General features: G+C 39.3%; 1 protein-coding gene across 2 annotated transcripts in view; it reads left to right on the forward strand.

Annotated features, from left to right (window-relative positions):
* The first annotated feature begins 12545 nt into the window (after positions 1-12545).
* Positions 12546-19889, forward strand: part of LOC309857905 (ankyrin repeat domain-containing protein 26-like) — a 37399-nt gene continuing 30055 nt past the window's right edge. Inside the window, exons 1-5 of one of the 2 annotated variants that reach the window (XM_082750624.1) lie at positions 12546-12875; positions 14838-14952; positions 15102-15275; positions 17832-17938; positions 19626-19763. In XM_082750624.1, coding sequence (XP_082606750.1) covers positions 12631-12875; positions 14838-14952; positions 15102-15275; positions 17832-17938; positions 19626-19763 — 779 coding nt within the window. In that variant the 5' untranslated portion in view covers positions 12546-12630. Of the gene's footprint in view, positions 12876-13377; positions 13444-14837; positions 14953-15101; positions 15276-17831; positions 17939-19625; positions 19764-19889 lie in introns of those variants that run through there. The other variant, XM_082750625.1, reaches the window with a different exon arrangement.

Below are 19889 nucleotides of genomic sequence, written 5' to 3' on the forward strand. Positions count from 1 at the left end.
CCTAGGAGGAAAGTCTCTTAGAGAGAATTAAAGGTTTGATCTGTTGTTACCCTCTAGTATTTCCTGTTCTTTTTAGTCATTTACTTCTCTGGTAAGCGTTAACAGTGGGCAGGTTGACTTGAGAAGAATTTCTAGTCTCAGAGTCTCCTGAACTAAAATCAGTCTTTTTCCCTCTCCCTCCTTCTATCCCTCCCTCTGTACCTTCCCACCCCATCACCAAATGTGACTGGATTTCCTTTGACCCATTGTATGTAGGACTCGTTCGGAATCCTGGAATGATACATCCAACAGAAATCTTGGGACTAAAATTTTTGTGTTCAAAGCAGGGAATTGGAGATGTTTCCTTATACTGATGTGTGGTCATGTAATTGTGTCAATAATGAAAGCTCTAGATGTAGTTACTTTCATTAATTTCTATCTCACAAAGTTGTGTAGTAAGTGTTCTGTAGTGAGTGTCTGGGAAGATGGCTCCTGCCAAATCTGGAGAATATAAGAAAAGAAGTGTTCTTCTGGGTAAACATTCTTAGTGCCGGGTATTAGAAGCTTTTGTAGAGCTCAACAGAATACTTAGACGTTTAATTATATAGTCATATATTTTAGGTTAATTTTATTTTATAATGGGTTGACCCATTATATTAACATGATGACTGTGTTTTCTTGTGGAAAACTTGGAAACAGACTTATAATAAAATGTCCCCCTGCCTCCCCCTCACTATGAAAACTAGATTGCTTAGTTTGAAAGAATTGATCATAGTCTTACAATGATAGTTTCTACACTATTTTACACAGCATTCTCAGAGTATTTAACATTTACTCTGACAGCAAAGCTGTGGAAAGCTTCTATCTGAGCGGTATGAACCAAAAAGCAGGTAAGAAGCCTGACTTTAAGGACTAATTTCTACCCTGTTAATTGTCCTATTGGTCTTAAGGAAATGAGATAGACAATCATCCATTTTTAGTGGACTAAGAAGGCACAATGTCTGAAAAGTTGGCATGTATATTAGAAATTCCTTCATTAGGAATGATGTCCAACATCTTTTCAAGTACCTGTTGGCCATCTGTATGTCTTCTTTGGAAAAATGCCTATTCAGAGCCTCTACTCATTGTAAAATCAGACTGTGTTTTGTTTTGTTTGTCTATTGAGTTGTATGAGATCTTCATGTATTTTTGATATCCGCTCTACTCCAAGTCCTGTTTCTATGTTCCCTTTTCATTGACTGTCACCACCATTCATTTGGACAGGCTAGTTTTTCACTCATCCTATCGACGACTTAATTATATAATTTTTACTTTCGAAACATCTTTGGAATTCTTCTGTCAGTTTCTACCGTAGTCTGAATAACAATTTTTTTTAATGTGGAATACTGCATTATTAGCCTTAAAAATGGCTTTCTTGGATGCAATCTGACCTTCACCCTGGCAGAATAACCCTTTCAAATATGAATCTGTTGATACCACCGCTTAGAATTTCCCCTTTACATTGAAAATAAAGACTCAGTTTCTAAACATAAGTCACCAGTGCCTATATGATCTGGCCCCTCCCTTACACTCTGGCTTTCTCTGGCACCACCTCCCTCACTCCTCTATGCTCCAACCTCTCTGGCCATGCTCTCTCTTCCCAGAGAGTCTTCTCATATGAGGCTTTTCTGTCTGGATCACTCTTCTACCTCTCCAATACTTACCAGGTGGATTCCTATCTTCCGTGATATAAGCTCAAGCTTTAGCTCCTCAAGTCTGCCTTTGTGGACTTGCCTTGCAGCTCTTTCTTGGTGCTTATCACTGATAATTTTACATTTGCTTCTATTATTGTTGTTGGCCAATAATGCCTGTCTTCCCTACTCAATTCAAGCTCTACAAGGTCATGACTTATGTCTGCCAATCATTAATTCCATAGTCCCAGGCAAGAGAATGTAATAGGAGCTCAATAAATAGTTAGATGAAAAATTTCTTATATTGCTTTACACTTATTTTTCTATCTAAAAGAAAGCAGTGTGTGATTACTGTTAGGTTTGGGCTGTCTTGAGCATTGTTGTGAAGTGGTCAGCAGACCCTTCAATGGCATACATGAAAGGGATGTAGCAGGCTACTGGGTATGTTCTTCCAGAAGAGGTTGTGGGTAGAGTAGCCCAATTTCTCAGAAGAAATAGATGTTGCTCCCACCTTATTTCCTCTCTAGCCATGTAAAAAGCAGACTAAATGGAGCAAGTTAATTTAGCATAGTTTTAGATGAAGCCTCACACTATTCCTGGGATGGGATAGCATTATAGGATAGTCAAGGTGGTCTGAGATTGGCTGTGGACAGTTGCAATTAGTGTTCTTTCCATACACATTGGGAAGCATGTCGAAGTTTCCAGAAGTGTTACCCAAAATAAAAATCTTGTTTGCCTACTTAAAAGCTGTTCCCACCTTTTCTGGGGATGTAGAGCCTTTATTGCATTCCAGTGTGTAACCCTAACTCATGTGCCTTGAGAAAGATACAGTATCCAGATCCCAGCAAGAAATTCTAATCGATCTAAGCCAGTCACTGTGACCCGGTTTCCTTGTCAGTTATTGAATCTGATGCGGGCATGCCACTGCATGTGAGAGGCCTTCGTGTTCTTGGAGAAAAGGCTCTTCACTTGTTATCAGAGGCACCTGGATAAGCAGTCCCCCTCCTTCTGCTCAATGCTGTTGTGTGTGAATGGGGTCCTGAGAAGGCTACATCCAGCTTGTGACATGGGAAATAGTCTGCAGATGAGAGACATGCTGAGCATGGCAGAGAGGCAGGGTAAAAAGCTCTGAGCTGCAGCCTAGTTCTCCAGACTCCAGCCTCCAGACTGCCACCAACCCACCATCTGTCTAAAATGTTTTAATGTAATAATTGTATTCTTCTGCTTTCTTTTTCTTTTTTATTTTTTATAAACATATAATATATTTTTATCCCCAGGGGTACAGGTCTGTGAATCGCCAGGTTTACACACTTCACAGCACTCACCATAGCACATACCTCCCTAATATTCATAACCTCACTTCCCTTCTCCCAACTCCCCTCCCCCCAAAGCAAAGGAGTTTGTTTTGTGAGATTATGAGTCACTTGTGTTTTGTCTCCCTCCCAATCCCATCTTGTTTCATTTATTCTTCTCCTAGCCCCTTCCCTGCTTTCTTGTCAGTTTCTTGCTGTAGTATCCATTTGGCCTCTGCCAACCATTTTTCTGTTCTCATCTTTAAATATGGCACCCCCTCTGATCCTCTGCTCCGCTTGTTTCTTGGCATTTAAAGTCCTGTCATACAAGATCGCTTGCCATTCCTGACTGCTAAGGCCTGTTATTTCATGACTCTGTCACAGTGTTTATGCTTTGTGTTCCCTGTGGTTTAGAAATCCTATTCTCTGTGATGCCTCTCTTGACTTCTGAGGTAGCATTTACTTTACCACCAGACCTAGAACCTCTTTTTTCTTTTCTTTTTAAGATCTTCTTTACTTGAGAGAGGGAATGCATGCAATCAGAGGAGGAGCAAAGTGGGGGAGGGAAAGAGAGGGGAAAGAATCTTCAGCAGACTCCTTGCTGAGAGCTCAGAGCCTAATGTTGGGCTTGACCCCATGACTCTTAGATGATGACCTGACCTAAAACCAAAAGTCGAATGCTTAACTGACTGAGCCACCCAGGTGCTCCCAGACCTAGAATTTCTTTTCTTCTCTTTTCTTTTTTTTTTTTCTGTTTTTTAGACCTAGAATTTCTAACATAATATCAAAATGATTTCAAAAAATTAGTTATTTGTTTATCTCTCCCCAGTAGACTGAAAACATTCTGATCATTGGTTATTTATCTTTACATTTTCACAACCTATACAAGTCCAAGTTTGTAAAAGGTACTCAATAAACATTTAATAAATTAATGAGGCTTTTCCTCTAGTAGAGATAAAGGAGTGTGAACATCAAACCATTGGAACCCTGAGTCCACAGGTGACCTATTGTTTTCAATATCGTTTTCTTACAGAGAGTTTCTTTCTTAATTGACTGATGGAAGGGTAAGTTCCAGGGTTAGTTTCCTTGCCGTTGATTAGGTAATTTATTTTTAACTCTTAGTGTAATTCTTCTGATGGTCAACAAAAACTAGAAATTCTAGATTTTTTGAAGGGATTTTTATTGCAAGTGATCATTATATTATAGGGCAGTGTTATTTATATAGTAAGTCAGTACTGATGCCTTGTTTGTGTATTTAGGGGTTCCTACTGTTGGACAGGGGATCAGGTGTTGAAAGTTTGGACAAACTCATGAAAACCAAAAATATACCTGAAGCTCACCAAGATGCATTTAAAACTGGTTTTGCAGAGGGTTTTCTGAAAGCTCAAGCCCTAAGGAAAAAACCAATGGTAAGTTGATTAGACACCATCCATATTGGGGAAGAATACCTAAAAGGAAGTCAGAGTCCTACCTTTAAATGGTTACACATACTTTTTCCAACACATATGTACCTTTTCATTGGTTATATTCCATTATATTTGTAACTTAAGCTGTGTCAAAATGGAAATACCTGTTGACACTCTCCCTTTTCTCAAATGAGAACCAGAGTCAAGGACAGAAGCATGAGTTCCTTCATGAGGTTTTTGATAACAGGGTGCTGAAAGGAAATCATGGCAACTATATAAAAGAATGTCAGGTTCCAAAATTGCATATGATGGAATATGATTACCATCAATAACCATATTCTTGCTTTTCGTCAAGGTGTCATTTGTCATTGTTGTTATTTGATTTAATTTTTTTTTTCTTTTCCTCCTCCAGATTCTCTGAGATGAACTCATCCGATTCTCTTCGTTCTGCTGCTGTTTGGCATTTATGGACTCTTAAAAAATCCATTTTTATCTGGTAAAGTCTCTTTTTATTTATCTGACTTTTATTTTTAATCTTTTAAATACTCAACATTTTTTTTTCATTTTCTGCCTGAGACAGGAGAGAAGAAGTATTTTCTGTTTTGTTTTTGTTTTTTAAAGATTTTATTTATTTATTTGACAAAGAGAGAGAAAGATCACAAGTAGTCAGAGAGGCAGGCAGAGGTAGCGGGGAAAGCAGTCTCCCTGCTAAGCGGAGAGCCTGATAGCCTTGATCTCAGAGCCCTGAGACCATGACTTGAGCCTGATGTGGGGCTTGATCCCAGGACCCTGAAATCATGACTTGAGCTGAAGGCAAAGGCTTCAGGTGTCCCAGCACCTGGGTGCCCCAACATTTACTGTTCTGGTGCCACCCGTGTGCCCCAGCATTTACTGTTCTGGTGTCTAGGCCTTTCTTTCCTAAGTCAACACTTCACAGATTGGTTCAAATTGAGGTGATTTTTGCATTGAAGTAGAAAAGTTTTAATCTGTTATGGTTACATGCCAAGTGCATTATTAGGGCTCATTATATTTACATTGCTTTGTGGGTTACAAGAAAAGTTCCTTTAGACACTGTACGAATTTCAAGTTTTATTTTGAGAAAATAATTAATATTTTGTTAATGTTCCAAGGATTATGTTAGAGCAAAAATGTTAGCTTAGTGGTTGGTTTTCCAGACTTCTAGAAAGTTAAACCTGTCCAATTATAAAACTTAAAAACATGTAGAATAATTGTATAATAAGAATACAAAGACATACTAATAAATTTATGAAAAATTTATATATAATACATAAGTATATAAAAATTTGGGGCTCCTCGGTGGCTCTGTTGGTTAAGCATCTGCCTTCAGTTCAGGTCATGATCTCAGGGTCTTGGATCGAGATGTCTGCACCTTCCCCCACTTGTGTGCTTTCTCTCTCCCCATCTCAAATAAAATCTTAAAAAAATATATGTATCTATATATATACACACACACACACACACATATAAATTTAGTATATAATTAAGAATTGCCTCAAGTGATTCTCCTAGTTCTCACTTTACCAGTCTAAAATGAAGTAATAATGCCCATCCGAAGTAGTTCCTGTTGCTTTCTCAGCTATTCAGTTTTTACCTCGTGTTTTCTATGTTCTTTATGATTGGTTACCTTGAGAGAAAAAACTGATAACAATTAAAGAATAACAGTTGGTCTGGATCAGGACTTCATCCCAGAACTTGCATGTTACCCCAGATATTTTAAGTTTTTGTGGCATCAAAACTTAGATGAGATTTTAACATCCAGGAATATTCTTTTTTTTTCTTAAGATTTTATTTATTTGACAGAGAGTGAGTGCAAACATGGGGAGCACCAGGAACAGGGAGAAGCAGGATCCCTATTGAGCAGGGAGCCGGATGTGGGGCTCAGTTTCAGGATCCTGAGGTCATGCTTAACCGACTGAGCCATCCAGGCACCCCAAGAATATTCTTTTCATAGCTAGTCACCTTTTGTCTCCTCATTTTCAAAACACAACCAGTGTAGGGACACCATATGATCGATATTGGAGGGGTGGGGTTAGTTCTGGCTATTGTTTTATGTTTCTTAATATCTTATATTAAATCAAAATATATATCAAAATATGAAGTGCACTGCCTTATAATTTCTTATAAGGTTCACGTGGTTTGGCTATAAATTTAATTTGCATAACTTATAAAGTCTCACTGTGTAGATCCTTAAATAAACAATGTAGTGGGCTAAAACTGTTAGTGTCCAGTGTATATTTGCTCTGACAACTTGTGTAATTTTGGTATGTTAAGTGTTTTCAGCAAAACTCTAGTTTTGCTTACTGATCTTTTTTTTTTTTTTTTGCATCTAAATTTCTGTCTTAAAGACAATATTTTTGTCTTTTTCTCAGGAAATTAGAAATTGCTCTATTTACTCACTTACATCTGTTCAGTAGGGAAGTTTAACCAAAGGGGAGAGGTTTTAAGATAGTTTTGTAATAGTTCCCTGTAGTTGATCTGAAGTGTTTTACTGTCTTTCCAAGTTTTCACTGTCATTCTTAATGATATTATTACTGATATATATCATATGAGGGCAAGTAATAACAGTTGCTAGAGGAGGAGGCTGCATGAAAAGTGAAATAATCTTTTAAGGTATACACTTAAAAAAATATGCTAGTGCTAGCTTTTATATTGGGTTTAAGGCAGTGTATCTCGTGGTGTACATCCCTGACCAGTTGTATCAGGATAATTTAGGGTGACGGTTAAAAATGCAAACAGTCCTGGACCTTTTTCTAGAACTACAAACCAGAATTCTAGGCCATGGCCTGGGAACTTGCATTTATACATTTCTCAAGTGATTTTTATGCAGAGTTGAGTCTGAGAATGATTGGTTTAAATTTCTCTTGTTAGATATGATGAGGGAAGAGGGAAATAATTTTTCATTTTAAAATATTTATTTATTTGACAGAGAGAGAGAGATCACAAGTAGACAGAGAGGCAGGCAGAGGGGGAGGGGAGGCAGGCTCCCTTTCTGGGCAGAGAGCCTGATGCAGGTCTCAATCCTAGGACCCTGAGATCATGACCTGAGCCGAAGGCAGAGGCTTAACCCACTGAGCCACACAGGTGCCTCAAATTTTTGATTGGAAGGTGTAAAGATGTTATTTAAGGGGTCCCTGGGTGGCTCAGTTGTTAAGTGTCTGCCTTCAGCTCAGGTCATGATCCCAGAGTCCTGGGATGGAGCCCGCATCAGAAGCCCTGCTTGGCGGAAGCCTGTTCCTCCTCTCCCACTCCCCCTACTTGTGTTCTCTCTCTTGCTGTGTCTCTCTCTGTCAAATAAATAAAATCTTAAAAAAAAAGATGTAACTTTAATGTGAGTCATTTGTTCCTTCAACATGGTCTAGAAATCTGGAAGATGTAGTTTCTTTACTTCACTATGAATTAATGTATGTAAACTTAGATATAATTTTCTGTACTTTCTTACATCTGAATAATAGGGTGGTTGAAATTTTAGGAAACTAACAAATATATAAAGAATTACTTTTGTTCTCTTTAGTCTGCTTCTGGATAACAGGGATTGATTCTGCAGTAGATCCCGTCCACATGAAACATGTCACCTTTGAACATATTAAAGGAGTCAGTTAAAATGTTTACCCTGCACTCTTCAAATATTATCTAATTATATAAGACCAATATTTGATTTTAAAGGTATAAAATAGAAAATATATTTATTGGTCTCTACCTCCAGTTTGAGGCACTAAAACTCTTGTTATTCCCTAAATGACAAGAGTACTAAGTGCATCTTTGCTTCTGCAGCTTGGTCTTTGATGCTGATGTCTGACACAGGGCTTCCTGGGTGATGGCAGTGTCATTTGTATGAGGCCACTCTGGTGGACTCCTGGGTAGGGCTGGACCCTAGAAAAAATGAAGCCGTGATTAGAACCTTGGAAGTTTTAGCTTCGCTGCATATACTCCAGCCCTCTTTTAGGTATTGGGGCAGAAGAAATAAGTCTCTGCTGTCATTTATAACAGAAACTAAACCATGATATTGCATATGAGGAAATAATAATAGAGTGTGCTAAAATGTGATGAAGCATTATAGGAAAAATATGGAGCAGCATGAAGAAGACTGGGAGTTTTGAGGGAAAGATCACAATTTTATTTTTATTTATTTATTTTTAAATATTTTATTTATTAGAAATGCAGCTTGCATTTTCATGGTCTTTTTGTTTGTTTGTTTTAAACACCATCATTCTTACTAATGAACTTTATTTCAGAGCAGCAAATATTTTGTTAAATAAAAAGTGAGTCACTTCAAAATCTGAATAACTATAAAAGTATGCTTAGTATTAAAAGAAAGATTAACCCCAAATCTCAATCCTTTCAAAGTGAACTTTGAATTACCCTCCTGGTTATGGAAAGTCATATTTGCTTTTCATTCAGATTTTGTGAATATGAACATGTTGTTACAGGATTTACAGATGACTTTATTTAACTGAAGAGAATTATTTTAGAGCTCATTGTATTGGCCTTACAACCAGATTATATTCTTGAAGTGATTTTATTAAAATTACCTACAGTTTTCTAATAACTTTTAAGCTGTATATGGTCTTCATTGAAGAAGTTGATAGAGGGAGTTTGCTATACCGTATCTTGCCTCTTTTTTTGGGGGGGGGTAGCTTTAAATCTTGATCTAATTTCAAACTTGATCTAAATTCCAAACTTTGGTCCAGATTCATTATCCCATTTTTTAATTGGCCACTTCCCTTTCCCCTTTCTCTCCTCTTTCATCCTTCCCTGTCCCTCTCTCCTTCCTTCCTTCTCCCTGTGTGTATACATGTCTTTGTGTGGATGCATGTTTTTATTTTTCCTAGACAGACTTCTCAGGTAGAAATTGCTGGGTCATGTAGTAAGTTTCTGTTTACCTTTTTACGGACCTGATGAAATGCATCATTCTCCGTATCTTCTACAGCATATTCTTAGAGTCATTTTGATAAAAATGTCATTCTTAGAGTCATTCTGGTGTGAATGAAATAATATCTCATGGATTAACATACGGTTATCTACACTAGTGATATCCTCTCCTGTTTTATTGGCCGTGTGTATATTTTCTTTGGAGAAACATCCACTCAGAGCACCCTCACTGTCCCTTTTGGGTTGCCTTTTTTTTTTTTTTTTGAAAATTATAAACATATATTTTTATCCCCAGGGGTACAGGTCTGTGAATCACCAGGTTTACACACTTCACAGCACTCACCAAAACACATACCTTTTGGGTTGTCTTATTATGTGGTGTGAGAGATCATATATTCTGAACACAAGTTCTTTATCAATCTTGGTTTTTTTAAAATCCAATTGACAATCTCTGTTGAGTGGAGTGTTTAGTTAATCAGATTTAGTTTTGATATACTTGTTTCTACACTTCCCATTTTGCTTTTTCTTTCCTGTTTTTCTCATATCTCAGGAGATCCTTCTGTTCCTCCTTTTTTGAGTTACGTCTTAGTGATTGATCTAGGTATGACTGTGTGCATCTTGTCAGTCTACTCTAATTCTGGTCAAATGTAGGAACTTTGTTTCAGTAGATCTCATTTTCTTCTCTGTGCTCCTAGTGCCATATGTTATATCTGTGCATGTTACAGCAGCTCAACAATACAGTGACATAACTAGTGCTTTATAGACTCTTATTTCCACAGTCTTTCTCTGGAAATGTCATTTATTTTTGCCTTTGTTTTTTTAAGAATATTTTTACTGGATATAGAATACATGGTTACCTTTTTAAAATCTTTAATCATTTAGATTATGTTATCCCATAGACTCCTAGCTTCCATTATTTTTTTAAATTTTGATTTATGTTATCCCATAGACTCCTAGCTCCCCTTATTTTTTTGTAAGAAGTCAGCTGTTAATCATAATTTTGGTCTCCTTTTGTGATAGATTGGTTTTTTTCTCTTGCAGATTTCAAGGTTTTGTTTTTGTTTACTTATCCTTGATTTTAGCAGTTTGAACCCATGATGACATGTTTAGGTGTGGATGTGCTTTTCTATTTCCTAGTTCAGATTTACTGGGCTTCAAGGATCTGCAAATTAGATTTTCATCAAATTTAAGCAATTTTTGGCAATTACTTCTTCAAATATATTAATCCTTTTCTGTCTTCCTTCTGGGGGTCTCCTTACATATGTGTTGGTACACTTATCGTTGATCTGGTCTCAGGCTTTGTTCATTTTATTCATTGTTTTTTACCTCCCTCTCTGCTTGAGATTAATTTCTGATTCTTCAAGTTCACTGATTCTTCTGTCATCTCAAATCAGTTGAATTTTTGATTGCAGGTGCTGTATTTTTCAGCTATAATTCCCATTCAATTCTTTACTTTGTATCTTTTTATTTTTTTTATAACTTTTTTTTTTATTTGACAGAAAGATCATAAGTAGGCATATAAACAGGCAGAGAGAGAGGGGGAAGCAGGCTCCCTGCGGAGCAGGAGGCTGAATGTGGGCCTGGATCCCAGGATCCTGAGATCATGACCTGAGCTGAAGGCAGAGGCTTAACCCACTGAGCCACCCAGGCACCCCTGTATATCTTTTTATTGAGACTCTTCATGTGTTGTGTCATTTTCATCATGGTTTTCAAACTATTTCCATTAGTCTTTGACCATGTCCATGTAGCTGCTTTTCAATCTTTTAAATCTTTGCTGAATCTACCATCTGGAAATACTTAGATGGGTTTCTCCTTAATGCTTTTTGTAGGAAGGGCCACCTTTCTTGTCTTTTTATAATCTTGTTAAATTTCAGGTGATGTAGCAATTAGGGGTTCTGATTTCCACCCCAGGGGGTTGTCTTGTTTTGCTTAATAACTTGCCTCCAGGAAATTTATGAAGTCTGTCTCTCCTGCAGTGTGCAGCCATTGATGTCTCTGTTCATTTCTTAAATTTTTAAGTCTTGCTTCCTACATGTTGCTGCTGTGCCTGCATCCTTTCACATTTAGCCAAAGATTGGGCAGATGTTGTTTGCACACCCCATTATTCATGCTTTCTCCTCTGCTGATGGATCTGTGTGGGCTTCTAAGTCCATTCAACATTTGGGTCATTTTCAAGGCTCCCTGGTTTTTGCTTACTAACAAGCTTTTTGCTTCTTTGCGTGTATGCGCATGGCTTGGCAACCATGGGTATGTGGGTGGCTTGAACCAGCTTCAGTTTCCACTGCATGCCCTGGGTAAACCTGGAGCTTCTGTCAAGTGCTTATCACATTCAGATGGCTCTCTGACCTCTCAGAGCTTACAGTTAAGTACCTTGCTACTGTTACCTTGTTTTCCCCAAACAGCATTGCAACCTCAGGCTAGAGAACCCTGTCTGCTTAGCATGGAGGCCACCTCTTTGACTTACTCTGCCTCAGGTCAGTAAAGTCCCTTCTCTAAGTGACAGGTTTCTGGCATGGGAACTGAGAGCGCAGCACAGACTCACAAAACTCTAATCAAACTTCAGTAATTTTCATGAATAAACACTTCTTAGTTTGTTGTAGGTGTTCAGAGTCTTTAAAATATTATTATCCAGATTTATAGCCCCTGAGCGGCGAGCCGAGCGGCGGCCCCGCCGCCCCTAGCGGCGAGCCGAGCGGCGGCCCCGCCGCCCCTAGCGGCGAGCCGAGCGGCGGCCCCGCCGCCCCTAGCGGCGAGCCGAGCGGCGGCCCCGCCGCCCCAAGCGGCGAGCCGAGCGGCGGCCCCGCCGCCCCTAGCGGCGAGCCGAGCGGCGGCCCCGCCGCCCCTAGCGGCGAGTCGAGCGGCGGCCCCGCCGCCCCTAGCCGAGCGGCGGCCCCGCCGCCCCTAGCAGCGAGCGGTGCGGAGGCCCCGCCGCCCCTAGCAGCGAGCGGTGCGGAGGCCCCGCCGCCCCAAGCCGCGAGCCGGGCGGAGGCCCCGCCGCCCCTAGCCGCGAGCCGGGCGGAGGCCCCGCCGCCCCTAGCCGCGAGCCGGGCGGAGGCCCCGCCGCCCCAAGCCGCGAGCCGAGCGGAGGCTCCGCGGCCCCTAGCCCCGAGCCAAGCGGAGGCCCTGCCACTATGTGATCTTAGAGGCTTGGGCTTCGCACATGCGCTTTGGGCACCTTTAGGCGCTGCCCTTTATGCGCAGGCGCAGACACGCGGGATTCAGAGGTGTGCAAGCGCATTTGTGCTTGGCGTCATGGTTACGGTTGTTAGGTGCTCCAAGATTCCTAACTGTTGCTCCCTACGTTTGGCTTATCTCTAGCACTGGTGCTGGTGTCTAGAAGCGGCGAAGAGCCGAGCGGAAAGTGGAGTGTTGGTTAAGCCTGTAGGCTTTGCAATGAAGAAGTTTTTTGGTTTCCGGACTGCGAAGGTGCGTTCATCCCCGACCTTAGACATGGAGCTGATGAATGACTTGAGGGCATCGGTTCACAAGGAGGAAGTCACAGAGACCCAGCCCCGGTATAACATCCGCGTGAAAGAGCTCAAAAAGATCCACAAAGTTGCTGTCATGGACAACATATTCAAAATGCAGCGGTTGCTCTTGCGTGGGAAGAACGTGAATAAAAGAGACAAGAGGAAAAGGTAATAGGCATTAAGGGCCTGCTTAGCCAGAGGGAGTCATTTTGTGTTTATGTAGTGAACTTAGATTGACCCCGCCCCTCCCAGAGGAAATTACTTGCAAAGGCTAGATACAGGGGCAGGTCTGGCCAGGTGAAGACATCCAATCAGTAGGGTGCGCATATATCTACTAGGGTAAATTGAAATTCAGTTGGTCATCCATATATCTACTAGGGTAAATTGAAATTCAGTTGGCCATCCGTATATTTACTAGGGTAAATTGAAATTCAATTGGTCACACATAGAAAGCCCGGGCAGTTTTCTCTGTGTGTGGCAGACCTAGCATGATTGTTCAGTTTTCTCTGTGTATCACAATCTCATTGGTCACCTGTGTATAGCCCGGCTAAACGATCTCTAGAAAAGTCTGTCAGGCTGGGAGGGGTCTTCTCTTTGCAAGAGATAGCCCTGAGCGGTCAGTTTGATCCTGTCTATCTGGTTGTGGAGCTCCAGGGTATGGCCCACCGGGGAGAAGCTGGAGCAGCCACGCTCCCCAGGGCTAGAGTGGATGCGGGGACGCCCCTTCCCTCCACTGGTAGGTCGCCAGGGGGTTTGTGTCCCCATAGGCAGCCAGGGGGTTTGAGTCCCCCTAGGTGTCCAGGGGCTTCAAGTCCCCCTAGAAAATCCCCACCTGTGTCAGGACCACAGGCCTGCAGTTGTCTTTGTCTTGTTTTGTTGTTGTTGTTGCAGTAGCAGAAATATCTGCTATTTATTTATTTATTTATAATGGTATTAAATACTAATATTGATAATTGGTAATTCTTGATTTTCATATGATCTATAAATCTAAATATCTAATAAAATGAAAAATAATTTCGTTTATTATTTAATATAATGTATATGAAAATATGTCATATATAAATATATATTTATGTATAAGATATATAAAATATATATTATTTCATATATAAAATATATATAAAATACATAGTGTACAAAAATAAAACTGTTCCTGTTTATTTGAATCCTGAGCTTCCTTTGGCTTAAAGTTTCTTGAACATCAGATTGTAGATTTACTTAAAAAGAATTCTTCGTTATTTTAGTGCTCTTTTCCCATAGTGCTTTCAAGAACTAAAATTTATTTAAATGCCAACCATGTGACTAGAACTGCAGTAGAGCTGTTGTATGTATATACCATTATTTCATTTAACGTAAGGCACATTGATTGTGTGATGCCCCACCATATTGTATACCAATAAGAAATCTTTAAAAATTCTGCCAATTATAGTTGTAAGACAGTTTGAATTATAAATCACATTCCAGTGTCAGAGATACTAAAAGGTGACAAAATGAGCCTCCTAGAATCATTGATATATAGTATTCTTGTGAATATTTAAAACATACCTGAGAAATAGGCATAATTGTATCACTTTACCTAATGGGAGTGTTGTCTTTGTACAATAGTAGCAATAGTAACAGTCATAAAAATAATATGAAACAAACTTTGCATAGATCCTCATTTAAGCATGGTGATGAGGTCTTGTGAGATAACTATCCTTTACTTTATTTTTATTAGTTTTTAGTAATCTCTGTAGCCAACGTGAAGCTTGAATTCATGACCCTTGAGGTCAAGAGTCACATGACCTTCAAACTGAGCAAGGCAGGGAACATGAGATAACTGTTTTTCTCTCCACTATTTTGATGAGGAAATTGAGGATAAGGCTGAGCCATAACTATTAAGTTTAAATCCTATTAAACCCAGGTTGAGCTGAATCCTGAGGTCAAGCTCTACCTCGTCAGATAGCCTGCTCTTTTATTAGTATAGTGAATGATCACTAATAAATACTGTACTTTCTTCAAAAGAAAATGAAATCTTTGTTTTTGAGTCAAAGGAATAAGATGCTACTTAAAGTTTACAATTACATGAATTAATTGCATGTTTTGAAATCGTGCACTATAATTTCCTAAAACATTCTTTCACTCTCATAGGACGCCTCTCCATCTGGCCTGTACCATCGGCCATGCTGACATGGTAGATTTTCTTGTAGAGAGGAAATGCAAGCTTGACCTCTATGATGGAGACTGTAGGACTCCTCTAATGAAGGTGTGTGGTAGCAGCTGTGTCTGCCTGAGATGGATTTGATTTAATTACTTAGTATGAAAATCTATTGCAATTAAGTGTAACATTGTTTGTAGCATGCTTGCTTTAAATTCCCAGAATTTACACTCTGTTTCTTGGGATACTACTGACAGGCTGTACAATACCAGGAAGAGGCATGTGTAACTATTCTTTTAGAACATGGTGCTAATCCACATCTTACGGATAAGTTTGGCAATACTGCCCTCCACTATGCTGTTGCTGGTGAGAACACATCAATAGTAGAGAAGCTGATTTTATTCCATGCAAATATTGAAGCAAGAAACAAGGTACATCAACATTATTTATAAAGTATTTGAAATTTTAAAACATATATATATATAAATTTTTTAGCTACAAAACATTTATTTACATATTTATTCGTATATGTAATAAATAATAAATACTGAATTCTATACATCAAGTCCTGTACCAGGGAAACAACTCCAAAGCCAGGGCAGGGAGGACTAGAGAACGATGAAGCCCACGGAAAGGGCAGAGTTCTGTTTCCCAGCCGCCCTTCCACCCCAGGAGGAGAATCTTCCCATTAGTGCTTGGGAGTGGATGGTGGGCTCAGAGCCCACAAAGGCTTGAAGGCCTGATGGGGAATGAGATGATGATGGAGGCTGGGTGCTGTGCAGGGGCTTAGGAAATGGGTGCTGCTGGGAAGGGGTGGGAGACCATGACCTAGTGGGGTAACTTGGGTGAGTGCGAGTGGGAGGAGAAAGCAGCAGGTTGCAATCCCCGGGCACTCCAGGCCCCAAGGTTCTGAAGATGAGAGCACGGGGATCGGGTCCTGACATCCTCCAGGGGCATCTACTTGTGCTCATAGCCACTCTGCCTGCCATGTCCCGCACTGGGGTCTCCCATTTCACAGAGTAGTTCCTGCTCAGCATTGTGTAGGTTTTCAGGGTTAGTAGCTGTGCATGGGGAGTCGAGGGGGACCACACTCACTCTTCCATTTGTTATTTCTTTGACATGCCTTACCTCCTACCACTGCCCTTAAGGAAGCACTGTTGGTTGACATAGGGTCAATTTTTCATACGTACAACAAGCTCAAGCATTCCCTCAATGAAAATATTTTGAAATAACTTCATTGTCTAAGATTTCACTTTATTTTTATTTTTTGATTTTTTTTTTCTTGAGTGCACTTTTTGGAAATACATTTTTGTAGGGACTGTAAAGAAAGAAAGCAGGAAGAAAGCACATATACAGACTTATAAGAAGAGAAGCATGTTCTTCACATAGCAAGAATTTTTATGCCTCTATGCTTCTAACCCAAGTAGTAATTCTGAGTAATTTTACATGGAATATGCCTTATTCTGCTCTAAGACTATGATCTAGTTATAGGGATAGAGAAGTGATCTATGTTTCTATCATTCAGTTGATATTCATACTAGTCTTTGATACATTTTCATTCTTAAATGCAGCAATTATCTACAATTGATTATAGTTATTAAGTTTTTGTTGACCCAAGTGTTGGTTTTCTTCAAGTTCTGAAAGAGGCCGGCTTTGGCTCACAGTGCTGTAAACTGTCAGTCAATTATTCGAAGTTTTAAGATTTCACTTTAACGAACTTTTTTTTAAAGAAAGATTTTATGTATTTGAGAGAGAGCATGAGAGCAAACACACATGAGTAGGGAGGAAGGGCATAGGGAGAGGGAAAAGTAGGGGAGCCTGATGCAGCGCTGGATCCCAGAACCCCAAGAACATGACCTGAGCCAAAGGCAGATGCTTAACTGACTGATCCACCCAGATGCCCAAGAGCTGCTCTTTTAATATAGAGCCCATCTCCTTAGTGACCCATTTGGAGCAAGAGAGCCTTATGTTGACATCTGGGATCCTGATACCATTGATAGAAGAGAATCAAGCATGTTGGTATAACCTGGAAAAAAGCTTCACCTTTATTGGAAAGCTCTCGACACTGTATCCCTGAAACTAATTTCTGAAATGTTAATGTTTGCCATGAAAGTATTGTCAAATGGGGATAAGCAAATTTAAACCGGTTTCTTTTGCACTAGAGATAATGTGCAGTTCTGTAATATTTCTCAAACATAAAGGAACATTGAATCTTTCTATTGAGGCACAATCCTCACCTTCCTGCAAAGTATATGTTCTTTGGAATATAATTTAAGAAACACTACACCAGAGATAATCATTTAGGCTGTTAACTCAGTAAAAATACTTTAAGCTTTTAGAGCTATGTTTTAGAGTTTGGAGATATAGAGATAAAAAATAGTCCCTTCCTTCAAGAAGCTCTTGGTTTCGACGGGTGCAATAAAATAAGTAGTGTATACAGTGATAAATACTGTGAGAGAAGCCGAGATTCTTGGAACTGGTCAATGTTTGAAGTAAGATTTGGAGAATGACTACAGTTAATCTGTTGAAGAGGTAGAGGAGGACTATTTAACTGAATTTATTTTATTTTTCTCAAAAATATTTATTTATTTGAAAGAGTGAGAGTGGGAGAGAGAAGTGAGCATAGGGGTGGGGCAGAGGGAGAAGGAGAAGCTGACTCCCCACTGAACAGGGAGCCTGACGTGAGGCTGGATCCCAGAACCCTGGGCTCATGACCTGACCTGAAGGCAGACCCTCAGATTGAGCCACCCAGGTCCCCTGTGGAGGGCTATTGCAAAGAGAAGGAGCAGCTGATGAAAGGGGGTGGTGAGGGGTGGGGGGGGGTAGGGGTAGTCGCAGGGGGTGGGGAAGATGGAGGGCTGGGGAAGTTGGGGGGTTGAGAGTACTTATATATTTGTTTAAGGTTAGAGGATACTTTATAGGTTTTAAAATTCAGTATGGAAGTATGTAATTTTGTAAATTACAAATTGTTTTTTTCACTTTTACAGGTCGAATTCACACCATTTTTACTTGCTGTAATTGAAAACAATCATGAAATGGTGGAATTGTTAATTAGAAAAAAAGCAGATGTACATGTGGTTGATAAGTTTAAAAGGTACAGTAGTTGTGTTTTTTTTAACCGTATATTGTCCTAGGGTGGTATAATTAAGTCAGAAAGAGTAACATAATAAGAAGAGGATTAATTTATAATTATATAGTGAAAATGTCAACATGTCATCAGTTAGGCAGAAAGCAATTATTCTGATGGGGCAACATGAAGAACAGTATACACAGAATTTATATTCCTTCCTATTATTGACTGATGTGATCTGTAGTCCTTTTTTTTCTGCCATATGATTTTATGTTACCTAAAAGGGTTTCATATTAGTTTTATTATAAAGTGTGCACTCCTTTTATTTTATGACACAATATTAAACTTCTTAACCCTTTTATAGTATTTTTTAGAAACTTCTACTTAATATAAATTCTCCTTAAAAGATGCATATTAAACATAAATAGGAGTTGTTTTATCTTTTGGATGACTCCTTGCTTTAAATTTTTTTTTAAAGAATACTGATGTTAGGTGATCCCTAAGTGATTATTAATTACTATTACCAGATAGGGTGGGCTTATCATCCTTTTTCATGTCATATATATATATATATATATATATATATATATATATATATATACAGAGAGAGAGAGAGAGAGTTTTCATTGGTAAGGGTAGAAGGATGAAAGATAACTTTCATCAAATAGATTTTTCTTTTTGTGAGTACAAATCATAGGTTGATGATAAAGAGAAAAGAGATGGACTTTAGATAGACACAAGACTAGGTTTAATTCCTTTCCTACTTGCTGGATATGTGACTCTGATACGTTCTCTGATATGAAAAGAAGGATAATATATCCTTCAAGGGTTGTGTGTAAATAATATTTTATATATATAGTATTTAATTTACTGCCTAACCATGCTTATTTTAGTACCATTAACTGCAACTATGACTCTTTTATTACTGTTAGTATGAATGCTGTTATTTTAAGCCTTCAAGTAGCGTTTTTGTTTTTTTTTATTTTTAAAGATTTTTTTTTTTTGAGAGAGAGAGAGATAATATGAGCAGGGGAAGGGGTTAGAGCAGGGAGCCAGACATGGGGCTCACTTCTAGGACCCCAAGTTCATGACTGAGCTGAAGGCAGACGTTTAAATGACTGAACCACCCAATCACCCCTGCATATAACTTTTTTTAAAAAAGATTTTATTTATTTATCTGACAGGCAGGGATCATAGGTAGCCAGAGAGGCAGGCAGAGAGGGAGGGAAAGCAGGCTCCACACTGAGCAGAGAGGCCAATGTGGGGCTCGATCCCAGGACCCTAAGATCATGACCTGAACTGAAGGCAGAGGCTTAACCCACTGAGCCACCCAGGCACCCCTGCAAATAACTTTTTATACAGACCTGTCCTCTAGAAGACTTGGAAATACACCGAATCAGCTTAAGGAAAAAAAATGGGGAATTCTTTTTTAAAATCTTCACTCGTTCAGTTAAGTGACCTCAGCATAGTTTCTTGTTCATCAAATGACTTTAAACTAGCAACTTCTACTGTCATACCCAGGTGGGACAAGAGGCTTCTCTTTTGCCTTTTAATTTTAGCCATGGAGGTAATTTACAAAGATAAACACTTGAAGTTGTTAATGGTCAATTCTGTACTGACAGGAAAGATATTAACCTGGTAAAGTATATGAAATTTGCTGTTTAGATAACCCTAAGTTCCTAAGGGTGAAGTTATGTCTCTGTTATTTTAGAACAGCCCTCATGCTTGCTGCACCCTCTACATCTCCAGATGTAGTCAGGCTTCTTCTTCAGCAAGGTGTTAATACCTCTTCTCGAGATGAACGTGGATGGACGGCAGGAGACTATGCTCTTTTTAGTGGATTTGATGGGTAAGTGTTTACATTAAAATGTTAGTTATTACTAAAGTGAAGTTTAAAATAATTGAACTCTTAGTTCTTATGTAACAGATGAGCGTTCGTAGTTTGATTCCGGCAATTTGGGGACTGTAGTGAGTT

This window comes from Mustela nivalis, assembly GCF_964662115.1.
Source record: "Mustela nivalis genome assembly, contig: HAP1_SCAFFOLD_1524, whole genome shotgun sequence".
NCBI classification, from domain to species: Eukaryota; Metazoa; Chordata; class Mammalia; order Carnivora; family Mustelidae; genus Mustela; species Mustela nivalis.